This window comes from Balaenoptera musculus, chromosome 16 (assembly GCF_009873245.2).
Source record: "Balaenoptera musculus isolate JJ_BM4_2016_0621 chromosome 16, mBalMus1.pri.v3, whole genome shotgun sequence".
NCBI lineage: Eukaryota > Metazoa > Chordata > Mammalia > Artiodactyla > Balaenopteridae > Balaenoptera > Balaenoptera musculus.
In genome coordinates this window covers 9,021,682-9,049,070 of record NC_045800.1, presented here as the reverse complement: position 1 = coordinate 9,049,070, position 27,389 = coordinate 9,021,682, and the positions used below count along the sequence as shown (strand labels likewise).

The 27,389-nt window shown below is 39.8% G+C and overlaps 2 protein-coding genes across 4 annotated transcripts in view; one reads left to right on the top strand and one right to left on the bottom strand.

The window, feature by feature from the left end:
• Positions 1 to 15,196, top strand: part of PSTK (phosphoseryl-tRNA kinase) — a 26,850-nt gene extending 11,654 nt beyond the window's left edge. The window contains exons 2-7 of one of the 2 annotated variants that reach the window (XM_036827909.1): positions 702 to 1,187; positions 3,566 to 3,857; positions 4,109 to 4,307; positions 7,961 to 8,036; positions 8,574 to 8,667; positions 11,507 to 15,196. In XM_036827909.1, the coding sequence (XP_036683804.1) occupies positions 702 to 1,187; positions 3,566 to 3,857; positions 4,109 to 4,307; positions 7,961 to 8,036; positions 8,574 to 8,667; positions 11,507 to 11,706 (1,347 nt within the window). In that variant the 3' untranslated portion in view covers positions 11,707 to 15,196. The remainder of the gene's footprint in view (positions 1 to 701; positions 1,188 to 3,565; positions 3,858 to 4,108; positions 4,308 to 7,960; positions 8,037 to 8,573; positions 8,668 to 11,506) is intronic. The other variant, XM_036827910.1, reaches the window with a different exon arrangement.
• On the bottom strand, positions 12,206 to 27,389 carry IKZF5 (IKAROS family zinc finger 5). Of its 2 annotated transcripts, XM_036827913.1 has the most exons (5): positions 27,269 to 27,389; positions 25,606 to 25,754; positions 19,082 to 19,264; positions 16,892 to 17,074; positions 12,206 to 16,285 (listed from the first exon to the last, which is right to left on the bottom strand). In XM_036827913.1, the coding sequence occupies exons 3-5, from the start codon at positions 19,212 to 19,214 to the stop codon at positions 15,342 to 15,344; spliced, it is 1,260 nt and encodes a 419-aa protein (XP_036683808.1). In that variant the 5' UTR covers positions 19,215 to 19,264; positions 25,606 to 25,754; positions 27,269 to 27,389; the 3' UTR covers positions 12,206 to 15,341. The 2 variants fall into 2 exon arrangements, with proteins under 2 accessions (XP_036683808.1, XP_036683809.1); XM_036827914.1 differs by lacking the exon at positions 25,606 to 25,754 and having other exon boundaries at positions 13,864 to 16,285; positions 27,269 to 27,380.

Genomic DNA, 27,389 nt, shown 5'->3' with positions numbered 1-27,389 from the left:
ATTTTATTTATTTATTTATTTATTTATGGCTGTGTTGGGTCTTCGTTTCTGTGCGAGGGCTTTCTCTAGTTGCGGCGAGTGGGGGCCACTCTTCATCGCGGTGCGCAGGCCTCTCACTATCGCGGCCTCTTGTTGCGGAGCACAGGCTCCAGATGCGCAGGCTCAGTAGTTGTGGCTCACGGGCCCAGTTCCTCCGCGGCATGTAGGGATCTTCCCAGACCAGGGCTCGAACCCGTGTCCCCTCTATTGGCAGGCAGATTCTCAACCACTGCGCCACAAGGGAAGCCCTAGCGTTTCTTTTTTAACACTAAAATACCTAGTGTGCTCTGCATGAATGCACTGGACTTGAAGTCTGGGGATGTTCCTTTCCTGCCTTTATTTCCTCACACTTGCTGCCGACTGGCGGCGTTAGGGTGCAATGACTACTATTTACTCTGCCCTTCCACCTATCACAACTGTGAGGGCAGCGGAGCACAGTCGTCGGACTCAGATTCGACTCCTATTTTTTGATTTCCAGTAATTGACCTTCCAAAGACTGCTGGAGGAAAAGACTCGAAGTCTCTTCTGCGATTTTCCTGGGCAACGGACTTCATCGTAAAAACCAACAAACAAAAACCCGAGGCGCAGATCCTAATGGTTTGCAAGTTTCCGGAAGGACGGATGATTCTAACTGAAGATTGTCTAACTTTCTGACCCTTTAGGAAACGTCCAGGTTTTACGAAACGCATCCCCGTGGACTTCCCAGACTAGAGGACTCGCCTCACAGAAAGCTCAGTACCAGGGGTTCAGGGGACCAAGGGGACGACCTCGGATACAACCGCGACCACGCATGGTGTTTGGAGCCGAAGGCTCGCCCATTCCTCCATTGCGCCAATAGGCGGCGCAATAGGGCGGTGGGAGACTGTGCATGCGCAGTTGGCGGACATTGCCGCAAACAACGCTGGCAACTACCTCGGGTCTCTCGCGACAGCATGAAGGCAGGTGAGGACGCCAGAGGAGCCCGCAGCGAGAAGCCGAAGAGGCTAGGTCTCTGCGTCCTCTGTGGACTGCCCGCAGCAGGAAAGTCGACCTTTGCGCGTGCCCTCAGCCACAGTCTACGGCAAGAGAGGAGCTGGGCCGTGGGCGTCGTCGCCTATGATGACGTCATGCCAGACGCGTTCCTAGAGGAGGCGAGCGCTCGCCCGTTGGTCAGTACGGAGGGGGCGGGGCCTAGACTGCTGTCGCGGAGGGAAATCTACAAACTCCACGATTCTTGTACTGGGTAATACCTGGTGTGGGAGGTGGGTCCCTGATAGAGGAGAGACTGGAGTTCGAGGAAAGGGGAGCTGGTTTGACACAATGAGTTGACTAGAAATAGAAAACGATGCAAACAGCCACCAGCATAAGGTTAGGGTCTGAAGTCAGCGTGCAAGGTGGAAGTCCCCCATAATCAAGTATCCCCCTGAAAATCCTTTGGGAAGGTTGTTCTGAAAAGAAGGACAGAATCTCTCAAAAATTCCAACACAGCCAATTTAACATTCAGCCAGGCGAATCCAGGTATTGTGGGGCTTTAAGTTATGCGGTTTGGGGAAACCCTTTTAAAGAAAAAGGATACAAAATTATAAGTGACAGGGTACTTATTAGGGCCCCTCCTGTGACAATAGATTCTGTTCAAATGAAGGACTTGGCCTCTGAAGCTGGATCTTCATTCAACTGAGGGTAAACCTGCTTTTGCCAGAGTAGGAAAAGATGGCTGTTTCTTAGTTGACCACCAGATGAAGTAATAGGCTTGTATTTAGGGGTCAACTTGGGTTCCCAGTACATACTTCTCTTTAAGCCCTGAGATCACCCTCAGCGCTGTGAGATGCATCCCCCTGAGAAGCATGTGAAAACTGAGACTTCCGCGGGGAAGAGTAGAGTCACGTCACCCATCTCATGCTCACTCTAGAGAAAATACTTTTTGATTAACATATTCTGAAAAATTTAAAGTTATTTTTGTCATTTAGTGCCGAATGTAGATGAATTCACATAAATAAAATGCAAATATGGTGTGATTCCACTCTGTAAGTATATATGCAAAAATACAGTACATTTGGCACATGGAAGAATTTTGAACTTCTCCACAAAAGCTATATACTTCCCCATTCTTGGTTAACTGTGAGGTAAATACAGTATCAGGCCCCTGGTAACACCGGATTTACTTAAGTAATAGTATTTTTACCGCTATGGAGAAAGCTGGAAGTTGTTGATAGGGATTGTGGTATCTGCTGGGGTTTTCCCTCACTTTTCTTATTATATTTTTTCCACTCTCCCCCTACAGACCAAGGCCATGGGGCTCATCCAGTCACCACGAGTAGGATATCTCACCTTTTAGGAAGTGATCGTGTTTCTGCTTCCTTTTGAGCGGGTTTTGCTGATGTATTTGTTTTATGTGCCATAATCTCAGTGACGTGGTAGAGCATGGACAGACAGGAGAGGGATCCTGATCTCCTGTCCTTGTGTTTTCCCTCCAGCCTTGACCTCATAACTATGTCAGTGTTCACCAGAGCCTTTGAGCAGCGCAAGACTGCTTATATTTTCAAGCTATTTATTCTCTTCTCCTCAATCTCCTTCCTCTATCTTTCCCTATCCCATTCCAATCCTGTTGTTAGCCTGAGGTCTTTTCATCTGGACCCAGGGACCTTTCAGCTGATCCTCTTTCTATCTACAACTTTTCTTATTTCAAGGGCAAATGAGCATTGCTATATCTTAGCCAAACTATTTTATTTTGGCAGGATATTGTTTTTTTTTAATTTTTGGCTGCGTTGGGTCTTCGTTGCTGCACGCGGGCTTTCTCTAGTTGCCGCGAGCGGGGGCTACTCTTTGTTGCGGTGCGGGAGCTTCTTATTGCGGTGGCTTCTCTTGTTGCGGAGCACAGACTCGAGGCGCGTGGGCTTCAGTAGTTGTGGCTCACGGGCCCTAGAGCGCAGGCTCAGTAGTTATGGTGCACGGGCTTAGTTGCTCCACAACATGTGGGATCTTCCTGGACTAGGGATCTAACACGTGTCCCTTGCATTGGCGGGCGGATTCTTAACCACTGTGCCACCAGGGAAGTCCCAGGGTATTGATTTTGGTTCCTCCTTTCTCCTGGATGGTAACAGCTTTTCATTCTTTCATTTATTCACTTATTCATTCAGTCATTTCATATACATTTCTGGAGCATCTATTAGATGTCTGACCCTCTGCTGAAGCCTGGGTATACAGTAGACTATTGATCTAGCAGGGACATAGAGATACCTAAACAATGTAAACCCTGTTAGAGTGGAGACCCAATATACACAGAACAGGGCGTCATGATAGGCAAGGGACGATCTGAGCTGCCTTCCGCATGGCTGAGTCTGAGAAGAGTTCACAGAGAACTAACATCACTGAGTAGTTTTTCAGGCAGAGGAACAGCGTATATGAAGACATGAGGATGAGAAAGCAAGTTGTGTCTAGAGAACTCCAGATGGTTCAGAAATTATCATATGGAGCAGGGGGTTGTTGAGGCATGACCACCCTACTGGCCAAAGCCTAATATAAATTGCAATTCTATGGTATTTTGCAGCCATCCCAGTGGAAATCGCTTCGCCAGGAACTGTTGAAGTACCTTGAATACTTCTTTCTGGCTGTCATTAATGGGTGTCAGATGTCTGCCCCACCCAGCAGGACTGAAGCCATGTGGGAGGATTTTCTAACCTGCTTGAAGGATCAAGATCTGATATCTTCTTCAGCACTTGAGGCCCAGTCTCACTATCTCTTAACGAAGACTGCTGTTTCTAGACCTCTGCTTTTGATTTTAGATGACAACTTTTATTATCAAAGTATGAGATATCAAGTCTATCAGCTGGCTCGGAAATGTAATTAACACATTTTTTTTCTTACACTCAGAGACATTTATTCGCATATCAAAATCACTACTGTCTTTAGTGAGAGCTTGATTGGATTAGGAGGTTTATATGGATTTACTTAATTTTCAAAGCTACATGTTCAGTATTGCAAACGGTCTTTCCTGCTGCAGGTGGGGTAACGTGTCTAACGTGTCTACGTATATTTCACATTTTGGAAAAATAGTACCCTAGTAATTTTGTGGTTTTTGAATGGTTTTCAGATTCATTAGGCTTTTGCCAGCTCTTTTTAGAGTGTTCTCTCGAGACCTGTCTACAGAGGAATGGCCAGAGACCACTTCCAGTGCCTGCCGAGACCATCCACCTGATGGGAAGCAAGATAGAAAAGCCCAACCCTGAGAAAAATGCTTGGGAACACAACAGCCTCACAATTCAGAGCCCAGCATGTGCTTCAGAGGCCAGGTAGCCTACTCAAAGGTGTCCTTCACTAGCTGCTTTGCTGAGCCAGGCCCTGTGCTGAATGCTTTCCCTGTATCCACCTGGTTACTCTTCACACAAGCCTTGGAGAGGGACATTGTTTCCCCTTTCTTTAGAAGAGGAAACTGAGTGAGGAAGTTTAGTTTGCCCAGAGTCACTGAGATTGTTACAGCTGAGACGTGAACCCAGGTGTGTTTGCAAATGTGTACTCTTGTTAAAGTTATACTGTTTCCCAGAGGTCAGGGCAGGGAGTTCAGAGTAGGGCACATCTCTGATACTCTTGCTGAAGTAGCGTAGTCTAAACAGATTGCCCAGTAGTTTTCTTATAGAGAGAAAAGGAGTGGAACTGGTACTAAATCCTAATTTGCCTTAACCCTCACTCCAGTTACACTGCTTGTGTAGATGTGAGGCTTGTGGCTGTGGTGGCTAATGCATTTCATTCCTAAAATAGGTCTTGAGAATTCTAGAGTTCTGGAGAGTTCTAGTTCAGCACCTTTCTGATAGAAGTCTCACTGATGATAGAAATGTTCTCTATCTGCCCTGCCCAGTATGGTAGCTGCTAGCCACATGCGACTGACCATTGAGCACTTGAGAAGTATAGCCAGTGCAACTTACTACCTGAATTTTAAATGTTATCTTAATCACTTTAAACTTAACTGGCTGCATGTGGCCCGCGGCTGCTGCATGGGACAGCGCAGTTCGAGAGGTATATTGCCCACAGTTCCTTAGTTCCTGCTTGACTGTTTTCCAGAGGGGATCAGCAGTTTTTAAAAGGCTAATTTTTTAAACTCATTCCTCAAAATGTTTTGTTCCCAGGATACAGTTTCCATGGATTTTGTAATACTCTAACATTCTAAGAAAAAAAGAAAAAATTCGATTTAAGTAACTGTTGTTTATAGGGTTAATGAAATAAGCTATGGCTGAGATTTCTAATTTTAACTTCTCATAATATCTTGAAACTTTGAGAAGGCGAGCATGTAGCCAACTGATGGCTCCTCTTTCTGGAATACTGAAAATGTTTTCCTTCGCAAGTGAATGGCTGGTTGAGGCGTTGAGATGCCCCATTCTGCCCCGTGAGAGCAGCCTAAGGTTAGCATCTCTGCTCTGGGGGCCAGTTCTTGCTAGAAGCAAGGAGGAGTGTGAGCTTTGCCAGTGTCAGTACCCACCCTGAACATAATCTGCAGTTTTGTCTTGGGTCTTAAGAATATGGTCCAAAATAGTCATAGCATGGCTATGACTGAAGTCTGAAGTCTGGTGGCCCTGTATTGGAAGTTGAAAGATGATGTGACAAATATACCTTTCCCAGGCTTCTGTGAAATACTACTACTACTACTACTACTACTACTACTACTACTACTACACTACTATCACCACTACTGCTATTACCACTACTATTACTGTTACCACTACCACTACTATTACCACTACTAATGCTACTACTAGTACTACTATTAGCAGCAACAGCTATTGAGCAGATACTATGTCCTGGGCAAGTTCTGAACACTTTATATGTATAATCTGATTCAGTCCTCACAACAACCCTTTGAGGGCAGATACAATTATCCCCCTTTCATGATGGGACAACTGAGGCCCAGGTAAGTAAAGTAACATATCCAGATAGTAAATAGCAGAGCCAAGATTTGGACCCATTGCAGTCTCACTCATTCCAGAACCTGGGCTCTTTTCTTCGTGAGAAAGATCACGTTGAGGTGAAGGTTTAATTCAGTGACTTCACTGGCTTATGTTTTTTCAGTGCTACTCCTTGTATCTGAGCAAAGTTTAAACTCCTTACCATAACTTGCACACTCTAACCCTGATTTTTTTTTTTTTTAATGTTCTATTCTTTTGGTTTTTTTTTTTGGCTGTGTTGGGTATTCGTTTCTGTACGAGGGCTTTCTCTAGTTGCGGCGAGCGGGGGCCACTCTTCATCGTGGTGCGTGGGCCTCTCACTGTTGCGGCCTCTCTTGTTGCGGAGCACAGGCTCCAGACGCGCAGGCTCAGTAACTGTGGCTCACGGGCCCAGTTGCTCCGTGGCATGTGGGATCTTCCCAGACCAGGGCTCGAACCCGTGTCCCCTGCATTGGCAGGCAGATTCTCAACCACTGCGCCACCAGGGAAGCCCTAACGTTCTATTCTTCTACTAAAAATATGTCCATTCAAGGAAGATGTTTTGTTTTTCTAGCTTGGTGACTCATAGGGGGAAAAGTTTAGGTCAGCAAAAACAGAGAGAGTGGAACGCTGGGGGGAAAAGAATCTTGTTTTTTAAGATGAGACTATTCTGGAAAACTTAAATTAGAGCTTTACTTTGACATGTAACTCTCTCATGATTGCATTAAAAGTTTTCACTTCGTATAATTAAAAATCTCATCAGACGAAAATCTGCCTGTCATGCACATGATGTTTGAGTGACAGACTTCATAATTTATATTCTCAGAGACATGACATTCAGTACTTTTCTTTTCCTTTTTTGGAATTTTAAATCTGATCCCTAAATTTCTTTGTTTTTAATTTTTATTGGAGTATAGTTGCTTTACAATGTTGTGTTAGTTTCAGGTGACAGCAAAGTGAGTCAGTTATACCTATACCTATATCCACTCTTTTTTAGATTCTTTTCGGACATGGGCTATTACAGAGTATTGAGTAGAGTTCCCTGTGCTCTACAGTAGGTCCTTGTTAGTTACCTATTTTATATATGGTAATGTGTACATGTCAATTCCAACCTCCCAGTTTATCCTCCCCGCCCCCCAGCTCTAATCCTGATTAACTCCCCAGCCTCATAGCCCACGACTCTCCCCTTGCTCCTTTTCAACCAAACTGGCCTTTTCTGTCCCATGAACACGAGAAGCTTGTTCTTGTCTTGGGGCCATAGTGCTTGCCGTCCCCTCTACCCTTCCCACGTACGTAAGCTTCACTGGCTTCCCTGACCATCCTACCCAGCGTGAAGGGTGTTAAATAGGCTAGCCAGTCACTCTCTTATGATCACTTTGTTCATTATCTTCACTCACTTATCCACTTGTCACTGTCTGAAACTATTATTTTTTGCTTATTTATTTATTCTCTGTCTCTCTCCATTATGTTATCAGGCTTAGAGAGGGTAGGGATCTTGCTACAACCCCAGCTTAGCACATAGTTTCACATACATAGTTGTACAACATTTTTCATATATGAAGATGCTCAATAAATATTTGTTAAATGAATAAATGAATTCTACTGCAACCCTCGATGACCTCTTGTCCTGTGGGGAACTTTGCAAATTCACATCCAGTGAATGAGCAGAAGCCAGAAAGTAAAGACTAAGCCTCCTTCTTTAGGGAATATAAAGTTCTAGGAGCCTAAAGTTCAGCAGTTAATGAGGGAAAAGAGAGACTGTCTTTTAAAACCTTATTAATATGAGTCTTAGGAAATTAGTATTTTTTACATGAGGGGATTTGGGGGGCCTATCACTTGTTTTGAGCTTCTACATTTTAATTTTGCAAGTAGAAGGTAGCTCCCAAATCACTTTGCTTTTCCCCTTTTGTTCAGGAGTTTGGATATACCACTTTCATTCCTCTAGAATTCAGCTTAGTACCCATAAACACAAGTTCTTTAAAAACAGGTGTTTGATATAAGGATTTATTTTATCCCACCTTGTCTTATAGACTGAAATTGACTGATTTACTGCTTACGGCTTTGGAAAATCCAATAAAATACGTGGAGGAGAACGTGGAACAAAAGGTAAGTCTTCCAGTTTAGATTTAGTATAAATGAGAAGGAACTTTTGTAGGAAGATCTTTTTGACCTGAGTGTAAAATATGAGTAACATGTGAAAGACACTTTGTCCCTGCCTTGGCATCTTACCAGCATTCAGCTCCTGACACCTGGATGCAGTGGTACTCTGGAGGGAGCTCGCACTGCCTGGTCAAAGACGACTGTTAAATTTTCAGAAACGTTGGAGCCTGTTGACATTATGTTGGTAGCTCGAAGTAGGCGTGGATGGGAATATTTACACCGTAGAAATAGACAAAATACTATGGATAGGTTTGTGTTTTTCTCTTTGAGAGCCCATTCTTAGACATTTACCAGCATACTGCCCATGTGGAACCCAGTTTACAACTGGATGTATTTCGTTTAGACCCTCTCCTAGGGAAGAATAACTGGAACAGAAAAGTCACGTTTCCTTTTCTTTGTCTCTTCACCTGTGCATCCCCTACACTTTAGTTACTTCTTTTGTAAAACTAGATAACTGTTCCAATAACAATGTCTATTACCTAGGAAACAGACAGAATTATCTGTTCAACTAACATTCTTCATCAAGCTGATCAGACCCTCCGAAGAATTGTCTCTCAGACAATGAAGGAAGCGAAAGGTGTGTTGAGTAGTTAAGATTCTATTTAGTTGAGACTGTTCTTTCCTGCTACTCTTGTTCCCTGGACGTGGGTAGTTTATTTGCTTTCATTCATAAAGTTTACATCACGTTTTCAGTTTAAATATGCAACTTGGTTATATTAAGCTAAAACTTCTACCTCTGGAACCAGGCATTCATCCATCCAGTAGGTTTTTGTTGAGTGGCTACTCTGTACTAGGCTTTATTTTGGATACTGGGGAGTTGTGAGGGAGCAGAACGTCATAGTGAGGAGACAGACAAAAAATAAATAAATATATGAATATATGCCGGTGCTCTGAAGAAAAGTAAAGTAGGGTAAGGCAAGGTAGTGATGGGAGGATTTATTTTTAAGAGGGTAATCAGGAAGGCTTCTCAGAGGAAATGGCATTGAAGCAAAGATGTGAATGAAAGGAAACAGCAAGCCATGCTGATGCTTGCAGGATCATTTCAGGCAGTAGACAAATCAAGTGCAAAAGTCCACAGGTAAAGTTGGTATTGCTCTAGAACAGAAAAGAAGCCATTGAGTCTGGGGTGAAGTAAGGGATGGGGAGAGGTAGTCAGGGGCCAGGTGTAAAATCAGCATGGAGTTTGAACAGGCTTAGTGCATTGTCAGTCTGAACTTAGATGAAATATGTGATAATTATAGTTTTATAAAATAATTCCTTCAGGTTTTAAATATTGAACTCTTTGCTATATTTAAAATTTGATTTAAAAAATAACAGCAGCTTAACATTTCTTGAACTCCTTTTATATGCTAAGTGCCTTATAAATATTGTTTCTAGTCTTTAGAATCCTATCAGGTAAGTGTAATTTTACAAATGGGGAAATGGAAGGTCTGAGAGGATAAGTAACTTGTCCAAGGCTGAACTTAACACCTGCTAAATATTGTACCTGCGCAACCTGATGCTGAGCTAAGTCTGATTCTAGTTTATGCTTTCTGTTATGTTCCCCTACATCACCAACATTTATTATTAATACCTTTACAAAAACTTAGAACATTGGAAAAAGAAACAATATACTAACCATATTGTTTTCCAGACTTTTTTGAACCATGATCCGTAAGCAGGTTTTAATACTGTAACCTAGTGTGTAGCCCAGTACAGACACACTCCTGCATAGAAACAAGTTTCACAAAACCCTCACATGTTTAATGAACTGTGTTCTATTTGATTCCATCTTAGAAAAACACTGGTTGCAACTTGCAACCCATTTATGCGTTGTAATCCAAAGTTTGAAAAAGAGAGCTGGAACAAAAATGGCATCAGATCAGAATGAAAACAAAAAGGTGTTGTAGGAGTTCTTTCAACTATTTGCCTGTCCATAAAATGAAGGGAAGGGGGGAATAGGGTTATGCCCAAATTACTCTTGACTCTTTTCCTACCCATTAATTTTTTGTGTGTATGAAGGAGGTGGTACTAGCTTCCAGAACTGTGCTTAAATAAAATTTAAAAATTCAGTTCTCCTTCCATCAAGGAAGTGAAGGGACAACCCACAGAATGGGAGAAAATATTTGCAAATCACATCTCATAAGGGACTTATATCCGAAATACATAAAGGACTCTCACAACTCAACAATAAAGACAAATAACCCAATTTTTTAAATGGGCAAAGAATCTGAATAGAAATTTCTTCAGGGAAGATATACAAATGACCAGTAACCACATGAAAACATCACTAGTCATCAGGGAAATGCTAATCAAAACCACAATGAGATACCACTGCACACCCACTAGGACAGCTAGAATCCAAAAGTCCAAGTGTTTGTTAGGATGTGGAGAACTCAGAACCCACATACACCACTGGTGGCAATGTAAAGTGGTGCAGCTGCTTTGGAAAACAGCCTAGCGGTTCCTCAGACAATTGAATGTAATTACCACGGGACCTAGAAATGAAAACATATGTTCCTATAAAAATTTGTACACAAGTGCTTATAGCAGCATTATTCCTAATAGCCAAAAGGTAGAAGCAACCCAAATGTCCATCAGCTGACAAACAAAATGTGGTCTATCCATACAATGGATTATTCAGCCATAAAAAGGAATGAACAACATGGATGAACCTTAAAAACATTATGCAAAGTGCAAGAAGCCAGTCACAAAAGGCCACACGTTATGAGTCCAGTCATGTGAAATGTCCACAATGGGGAAATCTAGAGACCCCAAGTAGATTAACGGTTGCTTAGGGACTGAGGGCAGAGACAAGGGGAATGGAGTTAAGAGGGTGATAGCTAGAGTACAGATGATAAAAATATTCAAAGATTGACTGTGGTGATAGTTGCTTATATCTGTGAATATACTAAAACCACGAAATTGTAGTTTAAATGGGTAAACTGTATGTTATGTGATTTATATCTCTGTAAAGCTGTTCAAAAAAAAAATCAGTTCTCAGTCACACTACCCACATGGCTAGTGGCTGCTGGACTGAATAGGGCAGATATAGAATATTTCCATCATTGTAGAAAATTATATTGGATAACTGTTCTAGGTATTGTCTATCAGAGCTTCAAAGCCAAATTGTCATTTTCTAGCTCTGCTTTTTTGCCTCACTACCTGTTAATTCAGTAAGAATTCAGTCAACTTATTTTGTCAACACAAAGTCCCTTTCAGGTTTATCTTTTCTGCTTGTGCATGTCATAGCAAGTTATTTAAATGATCTGCCTGTATCACATTAATGTGACCTTTGTCTGTATATTACACCAACTCAATTATGATTTATAGAAGAATCTGAATGGTTTGTCTGAAGTAATCAAATTAATTTCCTGCTGTCATCAGTCCAGCTTGATTTAATTTACACAAATAATTTGAGAATATCTTTATTTTAGGTGAACAGGTGTTTCCGTACAACTTGAAACTTCTAGCCGAAGAACTTAACAAGCTCAAAGCAGAGTTTTTGGAAGACCTAAGACAAGGAAACAAAAAATACCTGTGCTTTCAACAAACCATGGACTTATCAGATGTTATTTCTTTTTTTCATTATGAGAAAGATAACATTGTACGGAAGTATTTTTCAAAGCAGCATTAAAACTTGATTTCCAATCAAACCCATTTTGGTTACGATTCTGCAAACTAATTTAAACAAGTCTGTATTACTGGATGTTTTCTAGGCCAATGATGTGAATTGCCAAAGGGGGGAAAAAAAATCAGTCCATTCTAAAAGATCCATTTGTCATAACAGAAACTACTTCAGTCAGTCACTTGTCAGATGTGACATGGATAATTAAGCATCAGAGGAAGACTTCCTCAATTTATGTGCCAGAACAGTTGTGGGGGGGCAGGGGTCACACCTTAAATAAAGAGAAGAAATTAGGAAGGAGACAAGATGCTCATCACGGAACTGTTTTTTTTGCTTTTAACTCATGCAACATCTTCTCATGGGTAAGGCACTCTACAAATCCAAACCAAGGTAGCCATAAAATCTTCAAAAAAAAAAAAAAAAAATGAACATTTTACACACTGGAAAATTATTTAAAAAACTAATTGGATCCTAGTTTTCAAAAAAGAAAAATCGAGATCATTAGAAAGTGTTATTTTTTATTCATATATTACAAAAGCAAAGCTTCATTCACAATATGAACTACATACTAGATAGAGTTATTTCAGCATTAAACTGCTTTCTGGAATCCCTAAACAATAGTGTGTTTTGCAACCATACTCAAGTTTTATGTTTTACATACAAAATATGTTCTTGACATCAAAGTACATATTAACAAAACCAAGTTCTAGAAACCATATACCCTCTAAGACTACTTAATGCAAAGTCCTTAGCAGGGAATTTTTTAAAAAATAATATATCCATTTGATAAATATTTTTGTAGAACTTAAATGAAGTTTATCTCTGAATTTTTAGTAATATTCCCTTTGTCAAACAGTTCTGCAGATGAATGGCAAACACTTATTTCTAAAATGAAATAGCACTGGAAAATATCCAGTGAAATTTTTTCAAAGTAAAAGTCTAGCCTTTACTTGAATTTCAAGAAGTTGTAGCTACATACTATATTCATAAAATCTGAAATAAAGTTACTCCCTGTTAATCTCTTCACAGTTTCTTAAAAAAATATTAGTGGAGATAAAGTATCTACCAACTTTAAAAATCTAAACTTATGTTCACTGAACAAAAATAAATTTAGTTTCAGAACATTGCCTGTTAACAGCAAAGTATTATAAATAGTGCATGTTAAACTTTTCTGAACTCATTTCTATAAAATATTTGATTAAAAATAAAATGGGAGAAACATATTCAATACTTAATAGAAGATACTAACATCTTTCCAATACAGAATTTAACTCACAAAAAACTTAAATAAAATCCTAAATATTTTTAAAAATACAATACTAAAAAAGTGTCTAAGGTAGATTTGCTTCAAAAACTTTAGTGCATTTAGAATTAACTACAGCTTTCAAGCATCGGTACCTTTGGAATACAACTGTGCTCTTTAAGTCCTAGGAATTTTAAAATTATACATTCTAGTTTGCAATTGTGAAAAAAAATCTGTTTGAACTAAAATGTACTTTCAAAACATCTCTCCTTAGTTGTCAGAAAAAAATGTATTTGTCACTATTTGGCCCAGAATATACAGTTAATAAAGTGATTTTAACATGAGAGCTCTTCCTTTTTGTTTAATGAAAACTTTCATTTTCTATTTTGTGGTATTGCTTTTATATGAAGAATAAAATAGAAGAAAAAAATAACCACAAAAGCTTCCAAATGACAGCAACTTGTTTCTGACAATATATACATACGAGGGCCAAGTTACACATTTGGAAATGGCTGCACTAAAACTGATCTGAGCAGCGAGCGCTCCAAGCAACAGAGCAGAACAGGCTGCAGACTTTAGATTCACAAGCCTCAGATTGACAAGGTTTGTTTGCAGAAACTCCTTGATGCAGCTTTTTCAACAATGCGATGGAGATTAGTTTAGATTGGATATTAAACCACAGAACTCATTTTAATGGCTTTCTAGCATTTGGAAGGGAGGGCAGAAGATGTATTAACTTGGCACTTGGGGGTTTTTGTGGACTTACACCATCAACATTACCCTTTCACTTACTATTAAGTGTAGAAGTCCTTCTTAGTTAATGCTTAATAGTTAGAATACTTGCTTAAACGGCCAATTAGTAACTTTCAAGATTTGAACCAAATTAAAAATAAAAATTTTGCAAAGTACACAGAAACCAACAGTTAGTAACAATATATTTTATTGTTTGACCAAGCTGTCCTCAGAGTCCGCTAGTTATTACACAAAAACAGCCTCCTAATCAAAATTACTTACTGTGGATTTATATAGCAAGTTTTATTTTTGTAAACAAATATGTTTAAATGCATTTTTATATCCATTTCCACACTTTTTTTATCCTCTTCTACTAATGATGATTCAATTCACAGTTTTATATAGTTTTCTTGCTGTACATTAAAGACTGGTAAAACTGCAAATAAGCATTACAACTTGAATTCACAGAAAATATCTTAAATGGCCAATTCTGAAGAGGAGTCCAGAATTCGTTTTGGACATATGTTCTCATTTTTGTAAATATCACTTCACCATCACATTTTCCCATGTGTTTCTATACCTACCTTTTCTTGAAAATTATGGGCAATAAATGGATAGAAGGCAGGAAAAGGAAACTTCAGATTTTGGGGGGAAGGACCGCATTTCCTAGGAATAAGATGGATGACTTCCACTGTACCTCTTTGGTCATCAAAGGAATAGAAGGAATAGCAGATTCTCAGTATAGTTATCAACCTCACGTGTAACATCAGAATGAAGATTTAAATGAACAGTTCAGATTAAAAGGAAAAAAGGCATCTTCATAGATAATCCTCTGATATTTCTAGTGTTCTCATGTATTTACCTGTAGTTTTTAAAATAAATTACAAGTATAATAAAAAGAATCCAATGGAAAATTGCTGTGTGTTTAAACTACAAGTTGAACAGGCAGGTATTTTAACTATTAAACTCCATTTTCAATTTAAAGTCTTAAGTTTCATTTCTTTTCAGAACTTTTACCTCATATTTTTATAACTTTAATTTTAAAAGAATTCAATGTTTTATATTTTCCCTTATGGAAAAAAGAAAGATTTACTACACTGAAATTGCTTTACTATTATCAGTTGAAATTAAACTACTGATTCAACTAAGCTATGTTAACTAAATAGTTTTTAATTAAGGGCAATTTCAAAGGCAATTCCTCCACTAAACATTGAAATAAGTTGTAACAGATTTTGTAAGAGAAAGTAATTTACCATTTTGAAATTATGGCAGAAATAACATCTAGCTGCAGTGTAGATGTTGAAATACCAAGGGTATCTATCAGCCTTGAAGTTTTTATGGATCATAAATGTGAGAAATTTAAATGACCACTTGTAAGATTATCATTGCACTCAAATTCTCAAATGTCTAAATGAAACGAAAAAACAGACACCAACATGTCCAACTGTTCTAATACATAAATGACCCTGACAAGGTTTTTATGGAAAAAAAAAAAAAAGAAAAAAGAAATTTTGTTTCCACTGTCAAATTTATACTCTGTATGTATAGACTTTAAATTAGCAAACACCTTAATAGGGACGACACCCCCACCCCTCCCCTGCAGAAAACAACAGTAAACTACAAAACACAAAAAGGCAAACCAAGTAAAGCATAACGTGATTGTTTTCCATCAGTGTTGGTTATGTTGCCCTCTTGCAAAATGACAGGCAAAATCATACTTGTTTTTACATTTGCATCCACATATGTTACACTGAAAAGGATTTTCATACCCATGACATCCCATATGAATAGTGTAAAGGATGTTGTCGGCAAAGTACATGTCACAGTGCTGGCAGTGGTGTAGAAGCTGAGGGTCCTGGACCGGCAGGGTCGGAGCTGGAGTGCTTGGCTGACTGTTTCCCATGCTGGGAGTACTCGTGTGAGCACTTGGTTCACTGCTCGGACCTGCCACCGGACTATAGTTCCTGTGACTATGTGGCGGCCGAGCTTCGGGGCTAGTGGGCGAGGAGCTCTGAGGAACACTGGCTGACACGGCAGAAACCACTGCTTGAGCAGAGGCCTGCTGCATCATGAAAGGCTTCTCGTCGGGGCAGGGAACCACATCAGGGGATGCGGGGTTTTGGTTTTCAGGCGGCAAACTGGACAACTGTCCTGCTAGAGTTGACAGCTGGTTTAAAGGGTTGTCAACCATGAGTTCCTGGGGGTCCCTTGGCAAGCCACCAGCTGGTGTGGTTTTTGCCATACTTTCGTAGGAGTCAGTCTGGATATTCGGGATCTCATGGGTAAAGTCATTAAGGTAGTCTGGCTTCTGGACCACCATGGAAGGTGGGCTTAAGTTGATTAGTGCTCGTCTGCTATAGCCCAGATTGCTTGTTTTCTTCTGTAAAACCCCCCACATTTTCTTGCTGCTTAAGGAAGACCTAGTACCTTTCATTGGTACCATTTTATGCTTGCGCCTTCGATGATGGGACAGGTTACTTCGATCACTGCAGCGGAAGGAACACAATTCACATTTATATGGTTTTTCTCCTGTATGGGAACGCATATGGGCTTCCAGATGACGCTCATAAGCAGATGCAAATGGACACAAGTGACATCTATGAGGTTTCTCACCTGTTTAAAAAGAAAAATGGGGGAGAAACTGCAAGAGTAGCTCATTTATGAAAAGTTTCGTATTTTGTCCATTCATTAGATTTAGAAATTGATCAAAAAATAAAATGCTTTTCAGAATAACACATTTGCAAAAAAATTATTAAAATTTATTAAGAAACCTGCATATAACAGCCTTTATACTATACTGACTAGTGGAATGAATCCCTTTCACAGAAGGGGTGGCTAAGGTGACATCTGAGGGTTAGCAGTGTAGCCTGCAACCGTACAGAAACCTTTTCCCTGGTCTGCAAAGGAAACGTACTTAGTAAGGATAAAGATAAAAACATTTTATCACTTCATGCTGTCTTCAGCATTAACCTGCCCAACCTGAGAAGCAGACAGATGCTGAGATTATTTAGATTAAGAAGGAAGATGGCTAAGGAAGGGGAAGCTGTACAAGGGGCCTCACTTCCTTGTATGCTGTATGCTATTGCTGTGTAAAAATGGAGTCACTTCTCCATTTATTCAAACCTTACATCCACCTTCATTTTCAAACTATCACAACTATTTATATGATAGATCAACCTGCCCGTAAAGAAATGCCCTCTCCAGCCACTTCTCCGTTACCTGTGTGGATTCTAATGTGTTCAATGAGTCGTGCGGTGCCTTTGCTGGCATAGTTGCAGTACCGACACTTGAGCTTCCCATCAAAGGTCCTTTCAAACCCGTCTACTAACATTCCTGAGTTTTCATCCAGGGAAACTTCAACAGATGGGTGATCAAGTCCATTTTGATCACCATCTGTTCCAGCTATAAACAAAGTATAGCAAGAGAAATTATGCGTCTCAGAATCAACTCAATTTAGCAATTTAGTGTTGAGTGGTAGAAAATCTTTCACAAATTGACAGTTTGCTTAGCACAAAAGTTAAATTCACAAAAATCAGTCTTTCTGAACTGAGGTTAACTTTATACAAAAGCAGTATTCTATTAGGGGGATTTCAAATTACTAACACATAAGTTATATCAGTCCTCAACATACTTTTGAGGAAGGTAACAGGGTATGGTATTCATTTGACAGGTAAGGAGACAGAGGGGGATAAACAGTCATGGCAGTTACACATGTTTAAGATTCTAGCCACTTCTACAGATACAATGGGCAGTCATGATCATCTCCCCAAATCCTAATCTATTTAATCTAAAACAATTAAATGTTGAGTTTTGCAGTTCCGCTCAGATTACACATATGTTCTAGATTCTGGGTTGCATTTAGGATCTTAAAATTCTAATTAAGCACATATAGGGAAATATTGTATCTGATACCTCTGAATGTTATGAACTGTAAGAATTTCAGAGTTAGAGATGTTCGGCTGTTTGCTTTTAACCTAATCAAACTACTTCTTTGTATAGATAAAGAAACTGAAGGGGCAAGTGCTCATCATCTGGAAAACCAACGGGCGGGGGACCACAACCCTGCCCTCGGGTCTCAGTCCAGGAACTGTCCACTGAAGCATTAAGAGGGAAATGTTTACTCCTACAGCTTCACGGGAAAAGCACTTCTGCTCCATCTGCAGGAGGCAGCAGGGCAGGTGCAGACAATTCAAGCCCTTTGCTCTACTGTTTCCTCTATCCTTCACTAGGAGAAGAGAAGTGACTTTGCTGGTTGGTGCAAGTCCAACATCCAACAGGCCCGTTGCACTGGAGGGACAGCAAAGCTCAGTGTCCCCCCTTCTCCCATTGCTTTCCCAAGCCAGTAACTCCCGAAACAGAATGTGTATACGAAATCACTTGGGGATCGTACTAAAATACAGCTTCTGATTCAGTAGATTTGGGGTGGCACCTGACGTTTTGCACCTCTCACAAGCTCCCAGGTGATGCCTGGTCTCTGCTGTTGCTGGCCCCTGGATTACAAGGCCCTAGACCACCTAGGTCAAGGGTTAGCAAGTTTTTCCTGTAAAGGTCAGATAGCAAATACTTTAGGCTTTGTGGGCCACATGGTCTCTATCCCAGCTACTCAACTCTGCTGTCGTAACTCAAAAACAGCTATAGAAAACAGGTAAACAAGCAAGCATGGCTATGTTTCAATAAGACTTTATTTATGGATGCTAAAGTTGGAATTTCATATAATTTTCACGTCATGACATTATTTTTCTTTTGTTTCCCCCCAACCCCAACCATTTAAAAATGGAGAAACCACTCTTAGCTTGCAGGTCATGTAAAAACAGCAGTCCAGATGGGGCCCACTGCCTGTAGTTTGCTACGTCCTGAGCTAAGTTCAGAAATAGACTCCAGTCTTCGCGTGGTAAGCAAACCAGACAGTCTATCTGTAGGTCAGGTAGAACAGGCTCAAGTAGGTCACTGCTTTCTCTACTCTGGTTTCTCCTCCTAGGTGGGTATACATGGTTGGCCTTCTCTTCATTTTAAGAGAAGAAACAGAAACCCCTATTTTGTCTCAGGTCTAACCCAGATTTCCTAATGGCCAAACCCCTTGTGTAATGAAGCTGGACCCCCTTTTGGTTCCTTGTGTCTGCTGTTAGCTAATAGAACCGGGAGAATGGGAAGGGAATTTAGAACCCCTAACCTTCCCACAAGACCATAATGCATCTCTGGGCCACGGTAAGCCCTGCTGGAGCTTTACTTTCCCTCAGCAAAAACTTGACATGTTTAAAGAAGGGGAAAAAAATTGCCCACATCTTTCTAGGAAAAATGGAATGATTCACATTAGTGAACAGTAGTGGGCTTCATACTACGGGTAATGACACACTAACACTAACATATTTATAAAGAGTGAATTATTTAGTAGTATTAAGATGAGTCTACCTCCCTGAAGAGCCTCTGCTTCCTTGTCCCCACTAACTGATCCAGAAATCATGTTGACATGATGGGTCTGCTGAGTCAGGTATTCCTGGAAATCTTTCACGAAGTCCAAAGGCTCTGGTTTCTTTTCACCCATCTTTGTTTTTGATTTTTTTTTTTTTTTTTTCAGTTTACAGTTCGTTATACCTACAGGGGGAAAAAATGAAATAATTTTACATTATTTAGGGAGATACAGTATGTATTAAAACAACAACAGTGACAGAGATTATTATGTGCCAGGCACTTCAAAGCAACAGAGAACATAATCCCCGCCTTTAAATATCTTATAATCTTCCTGGTGAACTACAGAAACACAAAATGGTGAACAATTAATATATTTAATATTTAAATAAACTGGGATTCAAACGTAGTTTTTAGAGGATAGAAAGAAATTACAAAGAGAGGAAAAAAGAGAAAATAAATTCAGAGGAAAGAAACAGGCACATCAGCAGGGATTATCCATGAATGAGACAGTAGAGAAACCAAGTAGCTCAATCAGGGCTGTTGCAGAGAATTTGTGGATGATGGACATGGAGCATGCCTGCGTGTCCAATCCAGTCGCTACTGGCCACGTGCAGCTACTGAGGGCTTCAATGTCGCTAATACAAACGACTTGAGTTTCTTATTTTATTAATTTAAAAGTGAAATAGCTGCATGTGGCTAGTGACTATCATATCAGACAGCAAAGGCTCTTAAAACATAAGGTTCCCACGAATGAGTGCTCGAGAAGTAGGTGATCTACAACAGGGGGTGGCAAACTTTCTGTAAAAGACCAGACAGTAAATATTTTAGCCTTTGCAGGTCATGCGGTCTCCGCTGCAACCACTCAGCTGTCATTATAGTTAAAAGCAGCCACAGACAGTATGTAAAGGAATAAGTGTGACCGTGTTCCAATAAAGCTTTACAAAAACAGGAACAGAGCCAGGTTTGGCCTATGGGCTACAGTTTCCTGACCCCTGCCCTAGAAATCCAAATCACCACCTCTACCACCACCCATCATCCTACTCATTCTGAGAAAAAAAAAAAAAATTTAAAGAAAAGAAAAAAATCCCTGATGCTGATGTACAGAGAATAAGCCTCATGTCAGATTTTGTAGTCATAAACTAAACTGGTCCTCACATAGGTTTATAGCCCAAATTCGCAAATCAAATAACCAAAAAGTTTTCTAGTAAGAACAAGATGAGGAAGTCTAGCACCTAGGAGACAACAGGTCTTTTTCTTCCAATAAAAATATATTTATGTAAATGTATATGGTCTTCTTAAACATGCCATATGCTAAAAATTTCTTTCCCTAAACCCAACTGTTTAATGAGTAATTTACTATCTAAAAAAGTTCTCATCTTTAACAGCCAGTAGTAGGCATTTAAAGCTAAAGATTAGTCACTTCTCTGTATATATGCTTAACTTTTTCTCAAAGCATAACATACACACAGAAAAGCACATCAATCCTAAAGGTAGAGCTCAGTGAATCATCACAAAATGAACACATCCCTAAAATCAGCACCAGTGTCAAGAAACAGAAGGCTACCAGCATCCCAGGAGCTCCCTCCCCCCCCACACCGTGCACCCTTCCAGTACTAATCCCCACCCCCGCCCACACCGTGCACCAGCAAGGGCTCCACAACCCTGACTTCTGAAATTGCTGGGCCACCAGGTATGCATATATTCAGCTTCAGATAATGCCACATAGTTTTTCAAAGTGACTGTACCATTTACACTCCCACCAGTGGGGGACAAGAGTTCTGTTGCTACACGTCCTCACCAACACTCAGGTATTTTTTGCCTTTTTCATTTTAGCCACGCTGGTGGGTGTACAGTGGTATCGCACTGGTTTTAATTTGTATGGCTTGACAATTAATTAAGCTGTGTACTTCAATTACCCACTTAGATAACCTCTATTTCATACCCAGTGAAGTATCTGTTCCCGTTCATTTTTCTATCAGGTTGTCCATCTTTTTCTAAGTAATATGTAAGAGTTCGTCAAATATTCTGGATATGGGTTCTTTATTAGATATGTATATGTTAAGTACTTCTCCCACTCTGTGGTTGCCTCCTTTTCATTTTCTTAATGGTAACTTTTGATGAACAGACGTTCTTAATATAGTCCAATTTACCCATTCCCCCCCTGCCCCGCCCTTTACAGTTAGTTGTTGGTGTCCTTGCCTATATTTTACATGAAGATGTTCTCCTGTATTTTCTTCTAAAAATTTTATTATTTTTTTACCTTGCATATTTTTATCTGGAATTGAGCTTTGTGTATGGTGAAGTAAGAATCAAAATATACTTTTTTCCCCAAGGAGACATCCAACTGTCCTAAAAACATGCATTTAATAGACCAGCCTTTCTCCACTAGACTCTTTTATCACCTTTCTAAATCAGGTGATTATATATGTGATTCTACTTCTGGATTCTCTATTCTGTTCCACTGGTCTATTTTTGTCTATCCTCACACTAACACCACACAGTCTTAATAATAAAAATCTTAATATCTCAGTAATTTAAGTCCACCAGTTGTTTTTCTTCTTCAAGAATATCTGGACTACTCTGGGTCCTTTTCAGCCTAAGTTTTTCAGTGGCAAGAAATGTGGGGTTGTGGAAATGAGATAAAAGCACATTTTCTAATTAACAAAAGCTTGATCAACATTTTAAGAACTAAGACTTCTATTTTAATTGACTTAACTAGAAATCTACTGGAAACAGACTACCTTGACTGTGTTGCTACTATAGATCATTGAACTGTATAACAATTAGTTCCTTATTAGGAACTAATAAGGAACATAGGACTAGTTTTGGTTTCCCTTGTTTACTAGCCCCAGACTAATATATTTTACTTTTGTATTTCTTGTCTCCTTACATTTAATTTGTTCTTTACTCTGAACACATTTAGCCAAATAAGAACCTGCAGGTGACCAAATTCTCACTTTTCTTGATGCAACATGTATGAATAGTTCCTTTCCTCCCTTCTTAGAAGATGCCTAGGGGTTTATTATTACTACTATCTCTTTTCACTGTTTTCTAGAAAGTTGAAGCTACTGAAAATCTGTCCTCTGGATCAACAGAATATTATGGTATTAGGTCAAACTTACTAGCTTAAAGACTCTGAACAGGGTCTTCTCTAGCCTTAGTTTCCTACTTTGTAAAATGAGATAATAATACCAATTTGCAGTGCTGTTTTAAGTTTTACAGATAACTGTAAAGTATCTCGCAAGATGTGGAGTTTATGGCATGTTCTCAGACGACAGTAGCTATTTCTGCAGCCAAAAATGGTTACACCTTGGATTATGAAATTCCTCACTGTCCCAGATTCCAAGTGTCTTATGTTACCATTGTATATACCTCCTCTTTAGTTACAATAAAACAAACACGGTCCACCTTAGTTTCAATTATTCATATATCCCAATTTGCAATTTCCCAAATCAATTTACAATTTCCCAAACTCATCTCTTCTTATTTTACTCTTTTAGGCCACCTCTTTAAATCACTTGCTTTAGTCTGGCTCTGCTTTCTCAATCTTCAGGATTACTGCTGGTTTCTGAACAAGTCTGTTTCAGTTGCTTTTTTCCCATCTTACCTTGTTGACTTGAACTGCTCCTCTGTTTCCTAATCACTGATTAGTATTTGTTTTATGACTATACTTGATTCTGCTGATTATTTGTCCTTTAAAATTTGCCCTCTGGTTAGAAGGAAAAACAGTGGGCCAGTCGGCTCCAATGAAAAAGATTATCAAGAATAAGATTAAAAAATAATCTATAATAAGATTATATCTCAATAAAACTGAAAAAGAAAACCCACACCTCAAAACATACAGGGATGGGAAGCAATGTAAAAGTATACATAAAAAGGTAAGAAATATAGCAGATAAAGATGGAGAATGAGTTTCGAAAAGACAGAGAAAATAAAGAAGAGAAATGCTTTTTAAAAAAATGATCAAGAAATTTCCAGAATTAAAGATTCCTTTCAATTCAATCTGAAAGGGTTCATAGAGTGCAAAATAGAATAAATAACAATAAATAACACTTAGACACATTATTGTGAAAATTTAAAATCTCAAGGACAAAGAGAATAATATGAAACTTTCTAGTGAGGAAGAACAGCCCACCCACATAGGAAAAACAATCAGATATTGAGTATCAATGGCAACACTGGGTGCAAGGAAACAACACAGCAATTATTTACTCCAACTTAGAATGTTTTCACTTCCTCAAGCTGCTAAAGGCTAGCTTCCAAAAATCTACATCACAATTAATGGAGAAAATTTAGATGCATTCCCTTTAGAATCAAGGCAAGCATGCTTGCATCACAACAACCATTCTACACGGTACTGCAGCAGGTAAAGACCCCACAATATAAAAAGGAAAAAAGTAATAAAAGGTGTAAGGACAGGGCGATACCTCTCCCCCCGCCCCCCCAAAAAAGAAAAGAATAAGATCTGGGAAGTTGTTTTTTAAATTGTAAAAGCTGTAAGGCCCTATAGATTGTCTGTGTTCTAATTATAAAAGCTGTAATTTAGAAAGAAATCCTGGTATTTCATTGCAACTTTGCATCACCTCTTGCCAATCAGTTCACATGAAAACTGATGTTGCCATTGGAAAATATCTGAACATACTTTGATAGGCTTCAATAAGCAAGATAAATCTTACCAAATCCTGATTAGAAAGCATAACACTGCTAAGGTACATGTGATAATGCAGGAAAAAAAGGCACAGGACTGCCATTAAGCAAGAAGAAAATGATATTTTTATACATGCATCTCAAGTTTTAAGAACTCAAGTAAGCCTAATCACAGAGAACGACTGGCATATTTTGAGTCTTGGCTATTATCACATTGTCACATTATAAGTTTCACCGTGTTCCCCGCCAAAAACTGTATGCCGATTTTCAATCAAAATGCATGATGGACTTAAAAAAACAACAACAATAAAGGATGCCAATGAAAAAAGGGAAGATAACGTTGTAAACTTGAAAGGAACTCTATTCTTAAGAATTTTAAATATACTGATATGGTTTATAGTTGTAGACATTCTGCAACGATTTAAAATTTGTCTTTCCATCCCTGAGCATTTTTGTGCCCACGTGACCTACATCACCTCCCCGCCATGCAGCATTACAGGCCCTTGCAGAGCTCTAGCCTGCAGAACAGACGAGTAGGCATGAAAGATGCCTAAATCCAGATGGACTCTATGGTTCAAATCCCAGCTTTCTCCATCTCAAGTCAGTATTCTAAGGACAATAAATAGAAAAAGAATAATTGTGAAACTACAGAAGACTTCTTGATATCAAAAAAAAAAAAAAGTTTTGTATCCAAACCATCTTCCTGTCTTTAATAAAGTAATCATCAGTCTTAGGACCAAATGTTTAATCTAAGAACTCCATAAATTAACTGGTATCTAGAGATGCATCTAAGACAGTGATAAATTTTAAAATCTTTGTGAATGTAACATAAAAATCTACGTTAGGAATCAGCAAACTATAATGCTCTCATTCCCATACTTTATGATTATCATTTCTTATGATACAGCATAATTTCTGAGTCCTCCCTGTGATCCCTCTGATTAAAGTTAAGTTGGTATGGTATTCCATGGGGTATAGATACATGTCTATAAAGAAACTGGCTAGAATGCACCTAAATTATTTTTATGCCAATAGCTCTCCCAAACTATCCATTCAAACCTCACAAATAAGGTTCTTAGAAAACAACCAGAGACTACCCATGCTAGTGAAGGAAAGAAGCATTTGAGAAATAAGCTTTGATATCCCCAAAGAACACAAAAACGTCTTTATCTTTAAGCAGGTAACTTAAACTATTCTTAACCCTCCTTGGGTTCTGATATTCAAGTCCTCTGATCTTCAGTCTCATAAAAGGGAAGTTGTCCATCAATACACACACAACCAACCCCTCTTAACCAGGAGCAAACAACGTAAAACAGAGGCATCATGATGCAAATTAGAAGACAACCACAACTATGAAATAGAGGTGATGTAAGAACCCGAAAGGGCTCTTTAACCTACCCTCCTCCCAAACTCTAGATTTTGAGAACAACATGATTAGGCAATAGTAGGATCTATTTTATTCATCTACCATTTCTGGTAGGGTTATTAAACATAAGGTAACTAACAACTAACTTCCTTATACAGTAACTTAATTTGGGGTTTAGGCAGGCCTATACACATTAAGTGACTGCAGTTCTATTGAATGTGTTTACTTTTATAGCTTAATAATTATGGTCACTGAAAGATTTACTCTGCCACAGAATACACATCAATGGAGAAGTCTAACAAATGAGGTTTCGTTTGTACAGAGAATAACATAGACTTCAAAAAGAATTAGAACACATTTCCTCTGATTACATACATAACCATCAAAAACAATTCTCTGAAGGCAAAAAGGGACATTATGAGGTGCTGAGAAATCAGAAAACATAATATAAAAGTAAAAACAAATAAATAGAAGCTGGGAAAAATAAAAAAGAAGAGTTACACCATCTAACCTTTTCACCCCAAATCAGTTCCTCCTTTTTCTTGCCACTCCAACATGGATGAAATGTAGAGTAATCGAAATTTACTCTGGAGATACACCAAAGGACTCCAAAAGGCCATGGAGGGAATTTCAACTAAAATTGAAAAGCCATACAGAGGTCTGCAAAGAAAAATACACCATAAATCAAAACCTTTGTGACAAAAAATTAGGATCTACGGGTTTAATAAGCTAACAAAATAACTTGTGCCAATTTTACCACTACCAGAAAAGAAAACTAAGCTAACAGATAAACAACAAAGCAGCAGGTTCACTTCAGCAAAAGCTCCAAATAATCACCAAAGAGTAACTTGCATCAGTACGACTATCTTTTTTTTTTCCACTGGTGGATTTCATTTTTTGGCAAAAAATGTCACTGTCTTTCCAAATTAAGTTATTAACTTCATTTGTTCGTAGTACACTTCTAAAAGGCTCAGGGGCTCAGGCTTAGTACTGCTGAACAGCTACAATTGCATAAAAACAAGGTACTAGCCTAGCCCCACAGGGAAACATTTGTGAGAAAAGGTTTAAAAAAGAAAACCCACCAGGCACGCCCAATAACAGCACATCTGATTCCCATCGTTATTATCCTCTCTATCGCAACTCAAAACACTTAGGGTTTTCTTGGGAAACACTTGGGACCCCTGGGGGCAAAAAACACAAAACGTCTCAGTTCGCTGTAACGAACTCCCAAACTTGTATTAACCTGTAGCTGTGTTGAATGCACAACATAAAGTCAAAATTAAACGGGATTTGTAAAATTGTTAGTCCAGACGTTTAAAAAGTTGTTCTAAGGAAGTTGTGTTTCTTCCAAACTGAAGTTCTGTAGAGCTCACAATTTAAAACGGCTTTACTTCTTCCACTTGTCACTCCTCTTCGGGCCTAAACAGCACACTAAGGGGACACTAAATGGGCCACGTGGTTAGTGGCAGCTGGAACCGGTTTAACTTCTATTTAGATTCAATTTACCGAGCACTTACTAGATGCATGGCTTGACTACTCGCACGCCGGACAGTTTATTAAAAGACTTAAATCCTGCACGAACCTGAACAGTTCTTCGCTGCAAAATCCTCCCCAAACCTCACATCTCCCCAAAATTAGAGTGCACAAGCAGTAGAAACGCATCTAGGAAGGACCGTCAGATAAAAGAAGGAGGCTTTAAAAAGTCGTCCCAACGAGCAGCCCGGAACTGGCGTCGGGGCGGCATCCTCACCAGGATTCGGAACACCTAGGAGACCCGCACCTCGGCTGATCCCCTGGCCCCGGGACCCGGTGAAGACGCAAATTTCGGGGCGGCCCCCCGCCACGACCACCTGTCAGAGCGAGAGGTAGCTCCCTACCCAGGAGCCGCCAAGCCCCTGCCAGACGGCGACGCCACCGCAGGGACCGTTCGTTTCCTCGGGGCTCCCGCGGCCAGACACCGCAACCTCCGCCCTCGGGCCAGGAAGGTCCTGGAGCGTGACCCCCGCAGACCAACCGACCACGCCCGCCCCTTCGCTGAGGCTGACTTCAGGGCGGAGTCAGCCCGTCGCGAACACCCTGCTCTCTCCTCGCGCCGCTCCTTCTTAACCGCTCTCCTCCTTAACCGCTCTCCTCAGCCGTGTCACCGTCGTCCGAGCCGGTAACCAGCTACTTACCTCCTGACAGCCGCACCGAGTAACCCCTACCGCCTTGTTCAACGCCGCTGCTGTCGCCGTCGCCTCCGCCGTCTTCGTCACCGCCGCCATGTTTGTTGTGTCTCCTGTTCCCTTCCCGCCC